This window comes from Triturus cristatus, chromosome 6 (genome assembly GCF_964204655.1).
Source record: "Triturus cristatus chromosome 6, aTriCri1.1, whole genome shotgun sequence".
NCBI lineage: Eukaryota > Metazoa > Chordata > Amphibia > Caudata > Salamandridae > Triturus > Triturus cristatus.
The window spans coordinates 1,845,263,882-1,845,283,270 of record NC_140589.1 but is presented as its reverse complement, the minus strand read 5'-3'; the positions used below and the strand labels follow the sequence as shown (position 1 = coordinate 1,845,283,270).

The following is a 19,389-nucleotide window of genomic DNA, read 5'->3' as shown; positions in this document are numbered from 1 at the left end:
GTGCATGGTAATAAACATCCTGACATTCCTTGGGGGACAATTGTCTGCCAAGTTTTAATTCCCACCGGACTTGCGCAGGGGACTTCGACCTAGACTCCTCACTCAGCAGCATCCCATATAGTTCAGTAATAAGGCCCCTATCTGAGTCTTTGCTAATAAGCCAACACTCAAATTTTGTCAGTTAGCATTGTGTGGCCTCCCATATTAACGGCTGCATTAGCCAGTATCTGATCTGCGTGTATCAAAACCGTTCACCTTCCGGAATCACAAAGTCAGCACGCGGTGTTGCAAATGGGATGGGAGCCTCCGCATCCAAAAAGTGGCCTATAGACTGGCATCCCGCCTGTTGTCAAGCTCGGAACAGTGTGCTATCCAGACCTGTGGTAAAGTCTTAATTTCCCACAACTGGACTTAAGGGGTAAGGAAACAACGCAAGTCCTCTCCGAGTCGCCAGACTATCTCAAACCCTCAGGGTAGGCACGGTGATCAACGACAAAAAGATTTACAGGGTGGTGAGTGCAGGCCAGAAACATACCCTTCCATAAAACCTGTTCTTGTCAGTGCCCTATCCATGAATAACCACGCCTTTTCCGACTCGGGCGAGACCACTCCACCAAATACCAAAGCTATGTCGCATGAAAATAATGTAGAAGGCATGAGGCTCCCAGGCCATGCTCGACCGGGGGATGCCAACTGCGATCGCGTTTTATTCGGGGTCGCTTACCAGCCCACACGAAACGCTGTAGGGCTTCTTGTAGAGTCTAGAGCGTCCGTGTGACCCCGACGATAGTTGGGGCCAGTTGGATACCCAGGTATGGGATAGATCTCAAAGTCCACTGAATCAAGTGATTTTGGGTCAAGTAGTCCTTTACGGTTGGTGAGACTGAGATAATCCTGATGCCGCTCCGAAGTGTCACACCTCATCCAAGAAACTGGGAAGGGCTTCTCTAGGTTTGTCTAGGGAAACAATAACATCATCAGTGTATAGTGTAATAACGTTCCTCACCCCCCAAAGCTTACCCCTGTGATGTTCGGGTTATCCCGGACCCTCTGGGCAAACAGCTCCATATAGAGCGCAAATAGTAGGGGAGACAAGGAGCTCCTGCCGCGAAGTATGGAAAAATTGGGCTGAGCTTCTCTCATTGACTCTGATGGAGGCCTTTAGTTCCCCATAACCACTAGGAATCCAGACGCAGAACCTTTCTCCTAAGCCAAAGTGTGCAAGCACCTCAGCTAAGTAGGGCCAGTGAACACTATGAAACGCCTTTTCCGCTTCGATAGAAAGTAGCATGACTTCTCTCTGGGAACAAGTGGCTTTGTCTGTAAGATGTAAAATTAATGTGGTGTTGTCTGCGCAGTGTCTGTTAGAGATAAACCCCGCTTGATCAGGGGCCACCAATCGGGGCATTGAAGGTGCAAGGTGGGCTGACAATATGCCCGTGAATAATTTTGCATCAATATTTCAGAGTGAAATGGGCTGATAGGACTCACACTGCTGCTTGTCTTTGCCTGGTTTCGCTAGGACCATTATGGAAGCTTCCATCATTTATGGAGGTAGCGAGGCTGAACTCGTCATGGAGTTAAATACTCTAGTAAGGTGCGGAGCTATGAGCAAACAGAAGACCTTATAGAAGGCCGCCAGGAAACAGTCTGGGTTAGGTGATTTAAAAAGTTTCTGCCTCGATATCCCTGATATGACCTCCTCTATCCTTATCGGACCATCTAATCCTACTGCCTGCTTTTCTGTCAAACGGGTCACTCTGAATACTCCTAAATAAATAGTTATGTTAGAGGCGGGAAGCGCCTGTGTGAAATAAAGGTCTCTATAGAATTCTCTGAACCGTGCCGCCAAAGGCCCGTCCCCCTCAACAAGAGCTCCCTCTTCCGTCAGTAAGGTGTCTACCATGGTGGCTTGGCGTTGGGCCCTTAGTTTATTTGCCAATAACCTTCCACATTTGTTCCCCCCTACATAGAAGGAGTGCTTGAGACGGAGAATGGAGTATTCTGCGCCATCTAGATACTACCCTGCTAGTTGTTTCCGGGCAGACTCAGCTGACGCCACATTCTAGGGGTCCCTGTACGGTGATGGATGCGTTCCAACTCGCAAACCTGCTGCTGTAATTTTGCACGCTTATCCCGCCTTATTTTATTGTCCGCAACTGAGATGGCTGTAAACTCTCCTCATGTGACCGCCTTGAGGGCGTCTCAGACAATCAGTACTGTGGTAACAGGGGTGTTGTTAATCCTCAAATAATCCCCAATTGCCTTCTCTATTTGCTGGACCACCTCTGGTCTATGCTGGAGGGTCTCTCGCAGCTGCCAGGTATGGGTGATAGTGTTGCCACTCAGAAGTGTAAGGTCCTGCAAAATGGCAGAGTGATCAGACAGCACGGTTCCATCTCCACCTAGTTGACTGCCATCTGCACCTCTCAAGAACCCAGGAAGTGATCTAATCGGGCATATGATTTATGTGCGTGGGAATAAAAGGTGTAATGTCGCATTAGTGGATGTTTATCCCACCAGAGATCCCTTAATCCCATCTCCTGGAGCCAGATGGCATCCCCCGCAGTAACAGCTCCCGCCGTACCCTGCCTTTGGGCCAAATGGTCCAACTCATTATGGAAGACCAGGTTAAGGTTGTCCAAATCACTCTGGCTGCAGCGTTTTGTACAATCTGTAGACGCCTAATCAAGTAGGCAGGCACCCCCAGGTAAAGACTGTTGGCGTAATCCAGATGGGATATAATTAGAGCATGAATTGCCGTCCGACGGGACTCCAGGGGAAGAAAGTGGAGGAATTTACGCAACATGCAGAGCTTCCCAAAGCAAGAGGAGGACACCTGTGTAATTTGATTTTTGCAGGACAGTTCATTGTCAAACCGGAAACCGAGGTTCCTCACCGAGTCAACCGGCTTGGGAGGGGGATTCATCTCAGGTGGCCACCACAGAGTCGGGGGAGGTGGACTTTTTTGATTGAAGAAGAGTACCTCGGTTTTGTCCGAAGTAAGCTTAAGAGTGTTGAGTGACATCCACGCCGAGATGTTACTCAGGCAGTGTCTAAAATTAGAGAATGCCGCTTTGGAATGTTCTTCAAAAGAAAACACCAGTTGGGTGTCGTCAGAATAGGAGATCACCCTCACCCCGCAGGATTCCACCAGCGCTGCAAGGGGGGATAGGTAGACGTTAAAAGGGAGCACACTCAAGGCCTTGAGGGACCCCGCAGAGTAGGAGATTCTCGTCGGACACGAAAGGACGGACAAAAACTTGTTGAGTCCGGTTTCCCAAATCAGACCGGATCCAGGACAGGAGCGTGCCTTGAATACCCATAATGCTTAATCTGTCCAGGAGGATAGGATGGGAGACCGTATCAAATGCCGCGAACAGATCGAGAAGCACTAGCATGGCTGCTTTGCCTGAATCGACGCTCTCACAGATGCTCTCGGAGACCTTGAGAAGGGCGGTCTCAGTACTGTAGCCGGCTCTGAAGCCGAACTGAGAGTCATGAAAATGGTTTCGGGATTCCAAGTGGGTGAAAAGTGTTCCTGAACTATTTTGTAAAGAATTTTTGCCAGTGCCGGTAAAAGGGAAATAGGTCTATAATTTATTTAAACGGTAGGGTCGGCATCAGGTTTTTTGAGGATTGGCACCAGAAGAGCCTGCTTCCACACAGCGGGGAAGGTGCAGAGCACATTTAGGCGTTCCAGATCTGATTCAGTGGGGTGTTGATCAGGGGTGGCAGGAGTTTGAAAAATTGAGCCGGGCAAGGGTCGTTGGGGGAACCGGATTTGCACGTTAAAAGTTTTTGAAGTGAGGCATCGGGAGAGATAGGACGGAAAGTGGTCAAAGTGTCATTTCTGACCAAACTCAGTAGTAGGCTCTGGATTATGTTGTGGGGGGGGCTAAGGTGGAAAAGATATCATGAATTTTATCCTGAAAGAAATCCGATAGCCCTTTGCACAAGGTCAAGGTAGGGGGGACTACACTAGTGGTGATGGCAAGTTTGGTAAAATCTTGTACAATGTTAAAGAGGGTTTTAGCCGAGTTACCTGCAGAGTGAATTTTGTTAATAAAATGATCTCTCATAATAGTGCGTTTAAGTTTATGGAAATTTTTTAGGGCAGCTTTATATACTAACTTAGCTGTGAGATCGTAGGATAATCTCCAGATTCACTCCAATTTTTTGCAGTGGCTTTTCTCGACACGGAGTTCACGGGAGAACCAGGGGGCTGATGGTTTTTGTCTTGACGAGTTGGTGGGTTTGAGGGGGGCAACCGTATCAAGGGCAGAAGTTAGCCAACTATTGAAGTTTATTGAGTCTAAGTCCGGGTCCCCTAACAGTTGAAGGTGGGTAGAGGAAAGTGCAGGAGTCATGACTAAGACCTAGTGATGAGCACCCCTGAAAGAACACCCCAACTAAAACGATCCAGTGTCCCTGGAACAAGGAGGGGACAGTAGCATCAAACGTTAGAGTTGTGAAAAGACAGAGTGGGACTGTGACCATCACATCCAAGCCAAATGTGGCCCCCCACCCCCAGCCGCCCCCCAAGATGAAGCGGCAACATGCTCAGGCGGGGTCTCTGGACACAGAATCCTCAGACAACTTTCCAGCGGAGCCTTTCTCTCTGAGGATATCATGGTGGAGTCTGGCCTGGCTCTCCCAAGACCGGGAGAGGCTTATCTCGGGCTCCCATCAGGTCTGCGCCCCCCCCGGACGCCAACCCCGGCTTGGACTCCTCCTGCGCCTCAATCTGCAAGAGCTTACATGTCTCAGTAAGGGAGTGGGATTGATGAAGCTGGTCATGCCATCGAAAGAGGATTCGGAGAGGATGCCTCCAGGAGTATGGAACGTTTTTGTATCTGAGTAATGCTGTAGCAGGGCGGAACTCCTGCAGCTTCTGAAGTGTGGTGGCTGAGAGATCCTGGAACAAATGCAGTGTATGACTTCGAAACTGTATCGGCGGTGATTCTCAAGCTGTGTGGAGAATCCATTCCTTTTAGGGAAAGTTATGAACACAGGTCAAGATATCAGTAGCTCAAGTAAAAAGAGAGGGACCCAAAAACCAAAGGAGAAGGGTACCAAAATAGACCTTAGTCAAAAAGAACCCCCTTTGGGTAAATGCACATGCATAAAACCACACTTACGATAGACTCCCTATGTCACCAATGTACAAACCATAAACAGAGGAACAAAGAAATCAAATGGCAGATTCAAATAAAAATGGTACAAATTTAATAAGCAAATATATATGCGTTTCAGTGTACAATGTTTACTCATAATAAAACATACATTGAGAATTCATCATAGAAACAATTTAAAAAACCATATGTGATCCAATATGGTTAATGCAATTAAAAAACATACATACAAATAACAACAAAAGAAGAATACAATTAGAAATTGGGAGGACAAGCAGGAAAATAATTCCTATTCACAGAAAGAACTACTAAATCTCACATAGATCAATTGTTATATTATAGGGAAATTGTCAATCTTACCAGTTGTCTACATAGATTTACAGCATACCTTCATAATAGTGCATCGACACGTTTCGGTGGGCATTCTATTTTGACCGTCACCTTCTTCAGGAAAGGACAATAACTCCCAAATGCTAAAAAACGATTCTTGATATTGTTCAAGAACTAGACTGAATCAGCCTCAATTCAAACCAAGAAGGACTTGCGAATTCCTCTTTTTCTTACTCCTATGTGTGTCTTAGATGAGATGTCAGCACTAATATCAGAGCGCTTCAAGTATCCACATATATTCAAATACGGTCCAAATCAATATATAGATGTGGCCACTCCCTCTAATTATATGGCCCGAATGCACGACATAAATAGCTTGTATCTTCTCTAAAATCCAGGATTCCTATAAGGACTAAAAAAGGCTCTTCTGTGGTGCTCACATCCACTAGTACAATCCCATGAGTAATTCAAATACGGCAATCCACTTCCGATTTCTGTGTGATGTCAAACGGCATACAGGGTATACACCTCCGTTGGTAGATAAAACCAAGATATCAGTAGGCCGTGTCTCACCAGCACTCGGTTGGCCCACCCTGCGGTTCTGTCCAGGCGAATCTCAGACGCTTGTGTGTCCCCAAGGATCTTAGTGAATGGAGCAGACATGTAGGCCTTGATATCTTCCTCTTCCGCCGCTCGTGGGGCCCCACTTATTCGTATATCGTTTCCAAATCCTCTGTGTGGGCCGGTAGGTCTATCTGCTGATCTGAGGGACAGGTTGCAATTGCTCTACTTCTTCATCCCGGATATCTCATGGTTTTCTAACGCATCAAACTGTCACCGATGTCCGTCATTTCCTTTCAACCCGCTTCTAGTACACGCACTATGTCTCTCTTGACCTCCAAGAGGTTGTCTCACAGTGAGGCAAACAAGGTCTCCAAATATGGGCGTGAGACTAGGGCCTCCAGTTCCTCCTTGTCCTGTGAGGCCGCTCTACCGAGTGGCATCTGTCCATCTCCATTCTGGGTACCTGCAGACTTTGTGAATATGTCCTTGATGGTGCCCCCTTCTTTTTTTTGTTTCTTTTTGATAAACAATTTCATTAATTTTGAACAAAAATAAAAAGACCAGCGATAGAGTAGATCTCAGTAATGATGCAAAGTCCCACACTTGTTTGGATGCTAACCAAGGTAGCTTGTGACCCAGAGAGGTCCCAAGTAATACATACCGTCAATCGAGTAAAACGTATTAATATTTGCCCCAAACCTTACGGTGTTTAGTCGGACAGACCCGAGCTTCATTTAGGGGCTTCTCTTGTGCTGCGCACCAGTTCACTCCCTTGCGCCACTTCGCGACCCTAGGTGGGCTGGGAAGCTTCCAGTTGGCAGCTATGTCTCTTTTGGCTACGATCATGGCCATATTGAAGAACAGCTTGTCATTCCTCGACCCATCCAGACAGTCTGTGATCCCCAGGACCGTGTTTAATGGGTTATGTGGGACCTCCCAACCCAAGACCTCCATGAGCTCCTGCTCTATACACCCCCAATACTGCACCAAGAGGGGACAGGTCCACACCATGTGGAAGAAGTCTACCTGGTCTTGGCCGCAGAGCGTGCAGGATGCGGTCGGGTTCAAGCCAGCACTGTGGAGGTGTTTGGGGGTTAAATAGGCTGTATGCAAATAGTACAGTTGGATCAGGCGGAGCCTAGCTGACGCAGTGATCGTCTTGGGTGCCATCAGTGCATCCCTCCAATCTTCCTCCTCAAGTGGTCCCACCCAGCTCTCCCATTGGCTTCTGAGCTGATCTAGTGTAGTTGGGATGTTGTTGGTTAGGGAACAATAAATATGTGAAATTCCCCCCTTCCCGGGTTCCCCATCATAGTTTGCGCCTCTGGAGGACTATATTCGAGTAGCGTTGTGCTGTCCGGTATATGTGTGGAGGGCATGGTGTAGCTGCAAGTATCTGTAGAACTGCGATGGGTGTAGGGAGTACCTGGTTTTCAGATCTTGAAAGGTGCATATGTACTCGCCGGTCCACACATCCCCAAGTTGGGAGATCCCAATGAGGTCCCATGCCCTGAATCCTTTTAGTGCGCTAACACCCCTAAGCCACGTGCCATGCCAGAGTGGTGTGTACTGGGTCAGTTTGTTTGTCCAGTGGGTGTGGCGCAAGGAAGCCCGCCAGGCCAGAAGAACAGCCTGTGTCACCACAGGTCGAGTTCTAGGTGTGGGCCACCCATACATCATCGTTTGGATTCTAGGTAGACCCAATTCGCTCAATTCGAGTCTGTATGCCGGGTCAGACCATCCCCCATTAAACCAGTCATGCAGTGTGAGTAGGCGGGTCACCAGGTAGTATAAGTATAAGTTAGTCATCCCTATGCTCCCGTCAAAGGGTGAGATTCGGCATCGAGCCAAGGCTATACGAGGTCTCCGCCAACCCCAGTGGAATTAAGTGGTTAGGCTATCTAGTTCTCTGAACCAGGCCCATGGGAAAGAGAAGGGGGTGTTTTGAATGACACAGAGGAATCTAGGGAAGATCATAATTTTAAAAAGAGCGACCCTCCCTAGGGTGTTCAGTGGTAGCATCTGCCATTTGCAGAGGTCTTCCTTAGCTCTCTTCACCGATGGGATTATGTTATGGGACCAGGCGAGATCAGGGAGCATTGCGATCCAAATCCCTAAGTATTTAAAGGACTGCCGCCTGATGGGTACTGTGGATTGCCAATCGAAGCAGTCTCAAGTTAAGTGTAGAGGGACCAAGACCGATTTACTTGGGTTAAGTCTCAGACCGGAGGCCCGTCCGAAGGAGTGCAGCGCCCGGAGACTATGTGGACCAGATTAGACCTACTCCACAAGGAACAGTAAGACGTCGTCTGCGTACAAGGCGATTTTGTCTTCTTCCGAGTTGGGCCATTTCCAACCCTGAATTCGGTTGTCCGAGTGAATGAGACTCGCCAGGGGCTCCATCGCTAAGGCGAAAAGGAGGAGTGAGGGGAGCATCCCTGCCTCGCTCCTTTTCTAATGGGAAATGCTTCTGACAGTACCCCATTGATGAGCACTCGTGCTTGAGGTTGGGTGTAGAGAACCTTCACCAGGTTGCGAAAGCATAGACCGAAACCCATCTCGGCCAGCACGTCATCCAGGTACCGCCAATCCACGGAGTCAAAGGCCTTCTCGAAGTCAATGAGGAGTAGTACCAGGTAGGGAGTTAGTAACTGGCAGTTTGCCAAGGCCAGGTGGAGACGTCGGAGACGGTGCCTAGTCCCACGCATTGGTATGAACCCACATTGGTCGGAATGGATCAGTTTGGCAAAGTAGGGCCTCAACCGTTGGGTTAGGATTGCGGCAAATATTTTACCCTCTGTATTTATAAGAGAGATTGGGCGGTAGTCGATACAGTTGGACTAAGGCGGTTGTGTTTTAGGGAGAACGACAATGTTGGCGACATCTGTTTCCGGGGGAGGTGCCCCCCCTTCTTATTGCGTGTGGACGTCATCTACCTGCCCAACTCTGGTTTGATAGCCAGATGTCTAGTGTCCTCAAGGCCAGCTCCCCGGGTCTGCACCATCCACTACTCCAGCCTCGACTAGCCGCATTCCGCCCTACTAGGGAGTGTCGGCCGGCCACGGGACACCGCCTCCCCCCCAGACTCCCATTGGAGCAAAGCCTCCCATCTGAAAAGGCTGCTCAGGCACCTGACGATCTGGTTTCTCGCCGCACCAGCAGCCAGCACTCACCACAGGGCTTCCTCACCTCCGTAATCCAGGCCTCAGGCACCGAGCACGTTTTAGGAACACAGCAATCCAGACCCTCCACCAATGCTGAGAGGCTGCCCTTGCATGCTCCCCAGGCAAAGGCACATAAGACGACCCGCTGCCTCACCAAGTGAGGACCGCCGCAGCTTTCCTCATCTTCCAGGGGCCAATTAGGGGAGAACCTGCCCGGGCCACAAATGACCGACCTCTCCAGCTGTATCACTGTGGCGGTAAGCTGAGAGGTGTGGCTGCCCCCAGAAGTGCTCACCTCGGGGGGATCCCACAACAGCAGGGTAAGCGATGTGAAGTCCCGGCCCCACCGTCTCCTCCAGTAACCTCGGCTCCGTGCAGGGGTCGCGGCTAGCCTGCCACCAACTCCGAGTGGCTGTCCCAGCTCCCCAGACAAGTCCACCTCAGCTGACCCCGCTACACCTCCAAGCGGGACCCGCTGCAGCTTTCATCTTTCTCCAGAGACCAATCAGGGGAGAACCAGCAAGGGCTTTAGGTCGCCGACCGCACCAGTGGGTCTAAGTGCTGATGGGTGATGTAGTGCAGCAGGCTCCAGAACTCCGGCCCAGCGGCCTCCAGTCCAGGCCACACCGTCTCTCCACGAGGATTGCGGCACCCCAAAGGAGGGTGCGGGGGGGGGGGGGTGAGGGCTCCGCTGTCTACAGCAGCAGCACTACTCCCTTAGCCCCTCACCTTGATCAGACTGAAGGGCAGGCGAGAAGGCTGGGTGGCGGCGAGAATGGAGGGACCGAGAAACGCGCCTTATCCGTATGCCATTTTAGCCATGCCCTGGAAACTACCTTTTAACGAGTTCTTGGCCATTTTATTCTGGAATGTATCCGTATCACTGAGAAACCGTATCCTGCTGAAGAAGTCGCCAGTGATAAAGGTGACCGTGGTCTTTGTAACAGCAAGAAATGAGTTGCAAATAGGGATGAAGAATTTAGTACTGGGCATGGTCACCTTGTCTGCAACGTCTGATGGTGCTTGTCAAAAATCCACTCCTTGTGCCAGTGTCCTCTCTACCTGTTAATGGGAGGGTCATTGGTGCACACAGTTACACACACCTCTGAGAGGGGAATTACTGAGTGGCAAAGCGTTGTCTCCTACGGTACCACATAGATTGACATTGAAAGTTGACATTGAAAGTTTGACCAAAAGGTGAGTACTTTAGAAGGATTGGCACTGTTCCGCTAGTAATCACCAATCGGGGAGGGGGTGGAGCCAGAACTAGTAGGATTTGGGAAGACTAGTGGCATTACTGCTCATTGTCCATACGCCATTCGCCCTCTCATTGCGAATGACTGAGGGATTCTAAAAGTTGGGGGCTGTTGGTTCAGGAGGTTTTAGATTTTTGGAGACCAAACTGTCCATAAAAGTGGTTTATCGTCCAGGGCAACAGAATCGACAAGCAGATCTACTTAACAGGCTCTTTGAAGGAAGCCACAAATGGGTCATAGACAACAATGTTCTTTGAGATGTCTTTATGGAAAATAGTTGATGTGTGCTTTGATAAAAATATTACTCCGATGAAAGCCTGCTCCAATAGCTATTGTTTATTGCTTGATCCAAAAACTTACAAATTCTTGTCAGAATATGGTGAACTATCATGACCAGGCTTGCTTGGTAAATTTTGAATTTGATAGAGTAACCACACCAATACCAAAAGTACTAAACTTCAAGAAGTTGGAAAAGTTGATATTGTGGCTCCAATAGGTTCTCCTTGGTAGTTTGGATATTGCATTTTTGGTGTGGTGAGGAAAAGATTAAATATCTGGATGTTTATATGACCTGCCCATTCACCAAGATACAGGGATTGCATAGAGCAAATTAGCTACCATTAGTAGCAAAAAATGGAAAGGGAGCTGAATAGATGGTTGCTTTTGTTCATTACTTGGCTAAGTAGAATGGCCATGACTAAAATGTATATTCTTGTGTGGCTACCTGTTACAAGCACTCAGGGTTTTTGTTTTTTAATTAAATTATTTTAGAGTTTTATATAACGCGAACTAGACCCGAAGATATCAGGTATAGTGCTTTACATGAGCACCAGTTTTGTTACAAAAGACACATTCATTTTTTTGTTAGGCACGGGGAAATTAAGTTATTTGCCCAGAATCACAGGATGTTGAGCGTCATTGCCGAGACTTGAACCCGGTTCCCCAGCTTCGAGGGCCACTGCTCTAGCCGTAGGGCTTCTCCTCTCCCTCTGGTTTACAGACCACCTTGCCCCATGTCCCTCAAAAATCTCACTTAACTGTTTTGTCTCTATGGACAAATGATACAATGTACTCGCTGGACTCTTGGACTTCTGGGATTCCATGAGCCTCGAAAACTTGCTGCCAATGCTTGACCAAGTCCCGCAGAGCCACCAGCACAGTTGTCACTCCTAAATTGATAAAAGATTAGTGACTGCCTGAATCTAGAAGAAACTATACCTCCAAGCGGCCGATATCCAAACAGCAAGCCCACCATCTTCTGGATGAGGAAAAACCACATCGTTTCAGAAGAGACATTAATTTAGATTGGTTTGTATTCCCAGTCATGGATAGGATGCCCAACAACGTCTTGGCATTGATAGCCCATGCGCTATTGGCTGCTGAATAGGAGATTGATATTAAGTGCTAACAGATATCATCCTCATCTTTTCATGATTGGTAGAGAAGACTCTGGATGATAATGGCCATGGAAATGCTTACCTAGGATGTGAGCACTGAAAGATACCTTTTGCAAGATATAGAAGGCTTTGATAGATTAATTGTAAAATGCTGTACCTTTGTTGGCTTATCCATGCACACTTCGAGCATTGATGGTATAATGTCGCCCATAATCTTTGTGGTACTGGGCTATATCCAAGGTGGATTGATGGGCATGGTCAAGGGTTTATGGTGGTGTGATGATCAATAGTATATGAATTAATGGTTGAGGTGAGGGTTCTGAATATGTCATATACTGTGTCTCTGTCATGTGTCTGGAGGCAAGGTAATGACCCGTAACTCCTTGATAACGAGCCACGTTAACAGCCATGATTTATGATCATTGTCACACTGAGTCTTTTGTTAATTTTTATGTATTTTGTGGGTAATGAAAGCTAATAATGTGTTAGTAAAAAAAAATATAACATTCAGATTGAAGCAGTTGTATGATTAGCCTGGACAGTTGCAAAATATTGACATTTTAGGGTTTGATTAGTCCAAAGTATACCTGGTGATCTCTTCAGAAAGTGTAATTACGGCATACCTGAGTTGGCTGCTCTTTTCCTGTTATTGTAATATATTGTACTCTAAAATCAGGAATCCTTTCTAGTATCTTTTAGCCATTTTTTGACAACAGGTTTGATTAGCAACATATATTTTCACGTTATGCACTATGTTGGTTGACATCAAAGATCCGAGAAGACCTGAATTTTGAAAGTAAAGAAAGATTATAGCAATGATGAGGAATGTTAACATGTTGATTTATGTTTCCTCCCTGGAATGAAGATTTTTGGGGAAAAAAACAATAATAAAACATGTGTCGGCTGTCTCCACAAGGATAAGAATGCTATTTTTATTGTTTTTTGAGAAACTCTCCACTGTTTAACTGTGAATGGTGTGCATGGTGTCATTTATAACAAGCAGTTTACGTTTTTGCACTCAGTGGTAGCAGGTTTAGCATCTAGTCAACAAATGACATCAATAAGATGGAACTTGCATAGGACTCTAGGTGGTGTGCAGAATCTTGCACCACTGATATCTGCATTGTCGTGAATATTCCCGTGGGATATTGATTCATATAAAATGGATTTTATAAGCTTAAACGTATTTGATCTCACACAGCCTTCAACTCACAATCCTCTAGTCTTCTGTTGCGCATGCATACTATTGCTCGAGAGTAAAACCGCACTTCGCTCGTGTTGTTCTTGTCTCTGGGAAAACAGTTTTTCTCCAGCATTGGCTTTTTCATGAATTTGAAATATTCACATCTATGAATGATACCATTTCAGGAGAATTGGTGCTACCGGTGAGTATCCTTTTCGTTTTAAGGCACAGCTACTTCCCATCTGAAAAGTAAAAAATTCTCTTGCAGGTTATCTTTAAATGACTCCGAAATCTCTGACCTGGACTTCTGATATGACCGAGCCTGTGCTTTTTTACAGGGAGGCGACGGCACAGAATACTATCAAGTGCGTGCTCGTCTAGCAATGCTAGAAAAGAACTACAAGCTGGCAGAAATGATCTTTTTGGAACAGGTGGGAGAGAGAACACCGGACTTATATTCCACTAAAAATGTAAAACCTTGTTTGAACAAGATTAGCAAGTTGCAATAATCTGTGAAAGGGAAGTGTGAGCTAATGCTTTAATTGAATGAAAATAAAACTAGTTAAATGCAAACCAGAAAACGATAAGTTGTGATAGTTTCAGTTGCTGGTGGAATGAGGGAGGTGAAAATGTAAAGAAGGTATCATGTTGGTGTTTAATGGAATGTAAACAATTCTCTATGCATGCTAATACACCATGATACATCGGTTTGATTGACCAAAAGCTAGCCATAGATAGCGCGCATAGCCCACACATCGAGCCCCTAGCAGACGCAGGCCGACCCCCCTTTAAATAACAGGTTGATGCTCTCGTACCATCCGGGAGTTAGTTTGGACGTATCGCACTTGGCGATGGGTCCCCCGCGTTGGGGCAAGTTACGTTCGCCTCACCCCAGTTCTTCCTTCCCTTTCCACGCGCACCTTCTGCACTATGTCCCAGCCCACAAGCCGCTGAGCTGCCGCTCTGACGCGCTAGAGATGCAGGAGCGGGGTAATTGGTCTAGGGCCGGGCACCCTCGGGGGAATCTGCTGGCCCGTCCTGTGACATGCGCTAGACACACACACTGATGGCACACACCGGTAAAACCACAATTCTCACCCTGAACGTACGTGGCATGCATACTGCGCGCAAGAGATACTCCATATACGCATACATCAAGCGCCACCACGCGAAAATTGCACTCCTGCAGGAGACGCACCTCACAGTGAGGGAGGTGGCGAAATTGCGCAGGCGATGGCGGGGAACCATATGCGCCACAACTTATTCAGCATTCGCCCGAGGCGCCCTTATATGGGTGCGTCCAGGGGTCCCCTTTCAGGAACTGTCACATACAATAGATCCGGAAGGCCGATACGTCCTGCTTCTGGGTCGGTTGGATGGTCAGACGGTACTACTGGGCAGCATCTATGGGCCGAACAAAACAAATTCTGGGACGCACTGTCCACTCCCTTAAGCACATACACACAGGCACCATGGATCCTGGGAGGCGATTACAATTGTATACAAGACACAGCACTAGACAGGTCTCACCCAACCCTTCCCAGTGCGGCACTGGTCCCTGGCAGATGCCTGGCGAACCCGGAACCCAACCACCAAACTCTATTCGTTCCACTCCAGACCGCATGATCTTAGATTGCGCCTGGACTGCTTCCTCCGCTCCCCCACCATCCTCCCGCCGTCACGGACGCTGATTACTTAGGTAGAACCATTTCAGACCATGACGCCCACACGATAACGAGTCAATGGCGTCCGCCACATCCTCCTATCCCTACTTGGTGCCTCCCTAGGGATAGCCTTGACGACCCGGTCTTTAAACGAACCCTGGAGGATCACATTCGCCATTATTTTCAGGAGAACACTGGCACGGCCAGTACACGAGCGCAGGAGTGGGATGCTTTCAAGGTCGTAATGCGTGGTAACTGCATTCGCCACATTTCGGGGGTCCGGCGGGTTCTGGAAAGGGATATCCAGCGGGCAGAACAGACGCTAGCCGAACTTACTAAGGAGACTGACCCGGCTACCGCCACGCTGGCCAAGATAGCTAGCGCCGAGACTGCCTACGCAGAAGCGCTGGCAAGTATGCGCCGGTGCAACTTCGCGGCGTACGCAGCTCGGGTCCACAAAGAGGGCGATCGGGCGGGCACGCTATTAGCTTGGCTCGTTAAACAGGACTCGAGCCTCCCGACCGTCACGGCCATTCGTAATGCACAGGATACCCTGGTATATTCGCAGGACCAGATACTCAAGGCCTTCCAAGAGCATTACACGCTCCTGTATACCAGCCCTCACCCCCCGGTATCGGACGAGGCCCTCGCTGAGTTCCTGGACCGCATCAGGCTCCCCCGTATAGATCATGACACACGTCAAAAACTCGACAGCCCTATCAAGGCGACCGAGATTCGGCATGAAATGAAGGCACTGGCCACCCGCAAAGCCCCCGGCTCAGACGGCTTCCCGCTGGAATTCTATCACGCCTTTGCGTCCCAGCTAGTCCCTCAACTAGAGTCACAATTCCAGGCAGCTTTAGGCGCAGGGACCCTGCCTCAATCCATGCGCGAATCTGTTATAGTATCCCTTCTCAAACCGGACAGAGACCCGCATCAGCTGGGCTCCTACCGGCCCATAGCCGTACTGCCGGCGGATTATAAAATTTACGGGAAGGTCCTGGCGGACAGATACAACACGATCCTCCCGCAATTAATCCACCCAGATCAGAGCGGATTCGTGCCAGGAAGGCACACCTCCTATAACATCCTACGGCTGTTCCACGTGCAGGACCAGATCCGAGAGCGGTTCCCCCCGGTCAGCGTGTCTGGTGCTGGACCTCGAAAAAGCTTTCAACACTCTCTCATGGGCCTACCTGTTTCGGGTCCTACAGCGCATGGGCATAGGGCCCAAACTGCTAGCCTACACTCGGCTCAGTTACTCCGCACCCAGCTCCAGGGCACGTATAGGCCCCCTCATCTCGGACTCCTTCCCAATCCGCCGTGGCACCAGGCAGGGGTGCCCGCTCTCCCCCTTGCTCTTCGCAATGGCGATGGAGCCGTTGGCGACCCTGTTGCGTGTGGCTGGCGAAGAGTGGGGTATCCCAATAGGCGCTCAGTATCGCTATACGCTGACGATGTACTTCTATATGTCCGGGATATCGCGGCAGATTTGACTCCTATATCGCGCATCCTGCACGATTTTGCGGAAGTGACGGGTCTCAAGATCAACTGGCCCAAATCCACAGTCTATCCTCTGACAGGTCATGCCCCACTGTCCGATACGAATAGGGGATGTTGACATCTCGTGGAGTCCCCAAGCGGTTCGCTACCTAGGCGTTTGACTTTATCATACGCCGCAAGACATCTATGAGGGGAATTACTGCACACTGATGGGTGGTATTCGATCCTCGATCCACTTCTGGAAAGGTCTCCACCTGGCTGTCACTGGGAGGATAGCTGTTGCAAAAATTATCCTAGTCCCGCGTCTGTTATACCTGTTCTCCAATCTTCCAGTGGTTCCCCCACGATCCCTATTCCGCGAATTGGACACCCTGCTTGAGACCCTCATCTGGGGCATTGGTCGCCGTCGTATCGCCCTGGCAAAGCTGCAATTGCCCCTTGACCAAGGTGGGCTAGCGGCCCCCTCCTTCGAAGCGTATTTCCTTGCCGCCCAATTACAATGGGTATCGCGTTGGACGGCGGGTCGGGCACAGGGAATGCTGTTCACTGAGACGGGGCGCATTCAAACTCCCACCATCCACCGCATGTTGCTGCCAGGCGCAGCATCGCTACCATCTAGGCCCCTCCAGGTAATGACTGCGCGCGCATGCCTGGCGCGTGTCCATCGTCTTAGTCGGGATGCTCCCCTGTACTCTCCGCTACTGCCGTTGGTGGGGTTCCCCAGGGGTCGGGCACATTACACGGAGCGAATGCTGCAAACATGGACGGATCGCTCCGTGACGGAGGTGGGAATGCTGTTTTCTGAAGTACACCTGCAGACCTTCGCGGCATTGGTCGGCGACTTCGACCTTCCCGAGGGGCAATTCCTACGGCACAGGCAACTTCTCACGGACTGCCGCAGGCAGTGGCGGGCGATCGACACGGAACCCCCCACACACCCGGTCTTCCATGCGATCCTACAGATGGGGCCAGGACGCCATCTAGTCACTTGGATCTATAAAGCTATGCGGACCTTGCGGCAACCCACGCTCGCACCCCTCAGAGAACAATGGGAAACTGACTTCCACAGACCTTTACACGATAGAGAATGGACCAGGGCCCTTGAACATACCAAAAAAGTGTCCCGCAATTACCTTTTTAAGAATATACAACTGCACATCCTGCACAGGGCATACCTCACTCCCGAAAAACTGCAGAAATACTTCCCTGACAGTTCGTTTGCTTGCCTCAGATGTCTAGAGCCCGCTGCCTCGTTTATACACATGTTTTGGGATTGCCCGACACTTCACAGCTACTGGCACACGATCCACACCGCTCTTCGCACGGTCACGGGGTTACAGGACCTGTACACATGGGAGGCGAGCGCCCTGGGTGTACACAGGCAGCACAAACACAAGAAGGTAGAAAGAAGTTATGCCTCCCTGGTGCTTCTCCTAGCCAAATGGTGCATTGCCATGCACTGGAAGACACCGGAGGGGCCCCCCCTAGCGGCATGGGTAGGCGCAGTGAAAAAATGGGGTAAGGCGGAGGAAACACTACTCAGAACGGAGGAAGCCCAAGGGATCCGTAAACACCCGACCTCCCTGCCATGGGCCATGTTAATGCATTCCTTCGTACAAGAAACAACAGCTGTGATGGGCACGCGAACGATCGACCCCCCAGGGACCTCCACGAGCCAGGAGCCCACCCAGGGAGACACACGAGGAGACCAGGCATCCGGCGGGTTGCAGAGGTAGACAATACCTGTTCCACTATCATGCCTCCATATAGGCGGTCACCGGCGCCCCCCCCCTCCTCCTCCGACTCTCCTCCCCCCCCTCCCCTTCCCGCACCTGCGCAACCCCCGACATCATCCCACACGACGGTCCAGCTCCCAGGCACAAGACCACTGTTACTCATCATCCGCGACATAGTGCACCCAACCACCCCCCCCCCCCCCAGTTTATATATCCCCAGTTTGTTGAAGGTTAGTTCATGGCTGCACCCCATAACTTGATGATACACCTCACAGGGGATCAGACGCACTACAGGGCCCTCATGCGGCGCGGTGACCACCACGCGCACTGGTAGGGCATGCCCAGACGCAGACCCCGGACACCTGTTTGCAGCTTAGCAAGAGTAAAGACACGCACCCCCACTGGTCCCCCGAGACCAGGAGCCGGCTTGGGGGCGCGAATGGGCGTTCCTGCCTTGTACATTTACACACCAGTAGTATTACCAAATGTGCCTATGTATGTAATGTTAAAACAAATGCCAATAAAAAGAACTTTAAAAAAAACAACAGAAAAAAACCAATGATACATACATAAACTACAAGGGACGTTTCATGTGCTCTGTTTTATATCTTCCAATAAAGTCATTGTAGATAGTCATAAGCACAGATGACCTGTAGCCAATACTTGTGGTAAGATTTTTGATGATTCCATGAGCCAATGGTGCGTGTTCTTGTTGATGCAGAATGCGGTCATTGAAGCAATGGAGATGTACCAAGAGCTCCACATGTGGGATGATTGCATTGCCGTAGCAGAAGCAAAGGTGAAGTAACTGTGAAGCGTTCTACCTCGTTTGTTCTAATTTTTCTATGATCTCTTCTGCACTCCTTCCCATTATTCTGATGTAGTTCTTACTCTTTTTTTCCTCATCCTTCCTTCTCTCTACTTTCTCATATTCTACTTCTTGTTGTTTTGTTTCATCATAATCTTACTCTTCATTCTGCACTATGGAAGATGGTATCAAGAAACGCGTTACAGTGGTTTCTTGTTCTGGACGTCTTGTCTGTCTCATCTGCACTCACTGAAAAAGATGTGTAGGAAACACTCAGGAAATCCAAGCTGCTAGCTAAATAGAGTTTGTGCTTTTCACAAATTAAATGCTAGAACTTTACCAGTAGTATAAAACTTGTTAATACACGGTGAATTCAGAATATGTATTGCATATAGACTTTACCAATCTGTTAACTATTGTAGTGTTTGGGGGTGTGGTTGGCAAAAATGTAAAGCTTATTTTTACTATATTATTGCAAAAGTTAACATGACTTCCTGACTCCTCTGCACTTGAGCGTTTTTCCACCCCACTCTCTAAGGTAATTCCCAGTCTCTCTCTCTTCTGTTCTCCCTCCCTCACTTCCATTTTATTTTGTGAATCTCCTCCATAAACATCCACTGAAGAGGAGGGAACCAGAAACATTTTCTGT

The 19,389-nt window shown here is 49.0% G+C and overlaps 1 protein-coding gene across 2 annotated transcripts in view; it reads left to right on the top strand.

Moving 5' to 3' along the window:
• The window catches only part of IFT172 (intraflagellar transport 172), a 1,173,227-nt gene that overhangs the window by 466,789 nt on the left and 687,049 nt on the right, over positions 1–19,389 (top strand). For both annotated transcript variants that reach the window (XM_085613308.1, XM_085613307.1), the window contains 2 exons: positions 13,368–13,460; positions 18,654–18,731. In XM_085613308.1, coding sequence (XP_085469434.1) covers positions 13,368–13,460; positions 18,654–18,731 — 171 coding nt within the window. The remainder of the gene's footprint in view (positions 1–13,367; positions 13,461–18,653; positions 18,732–19,389) is intronic.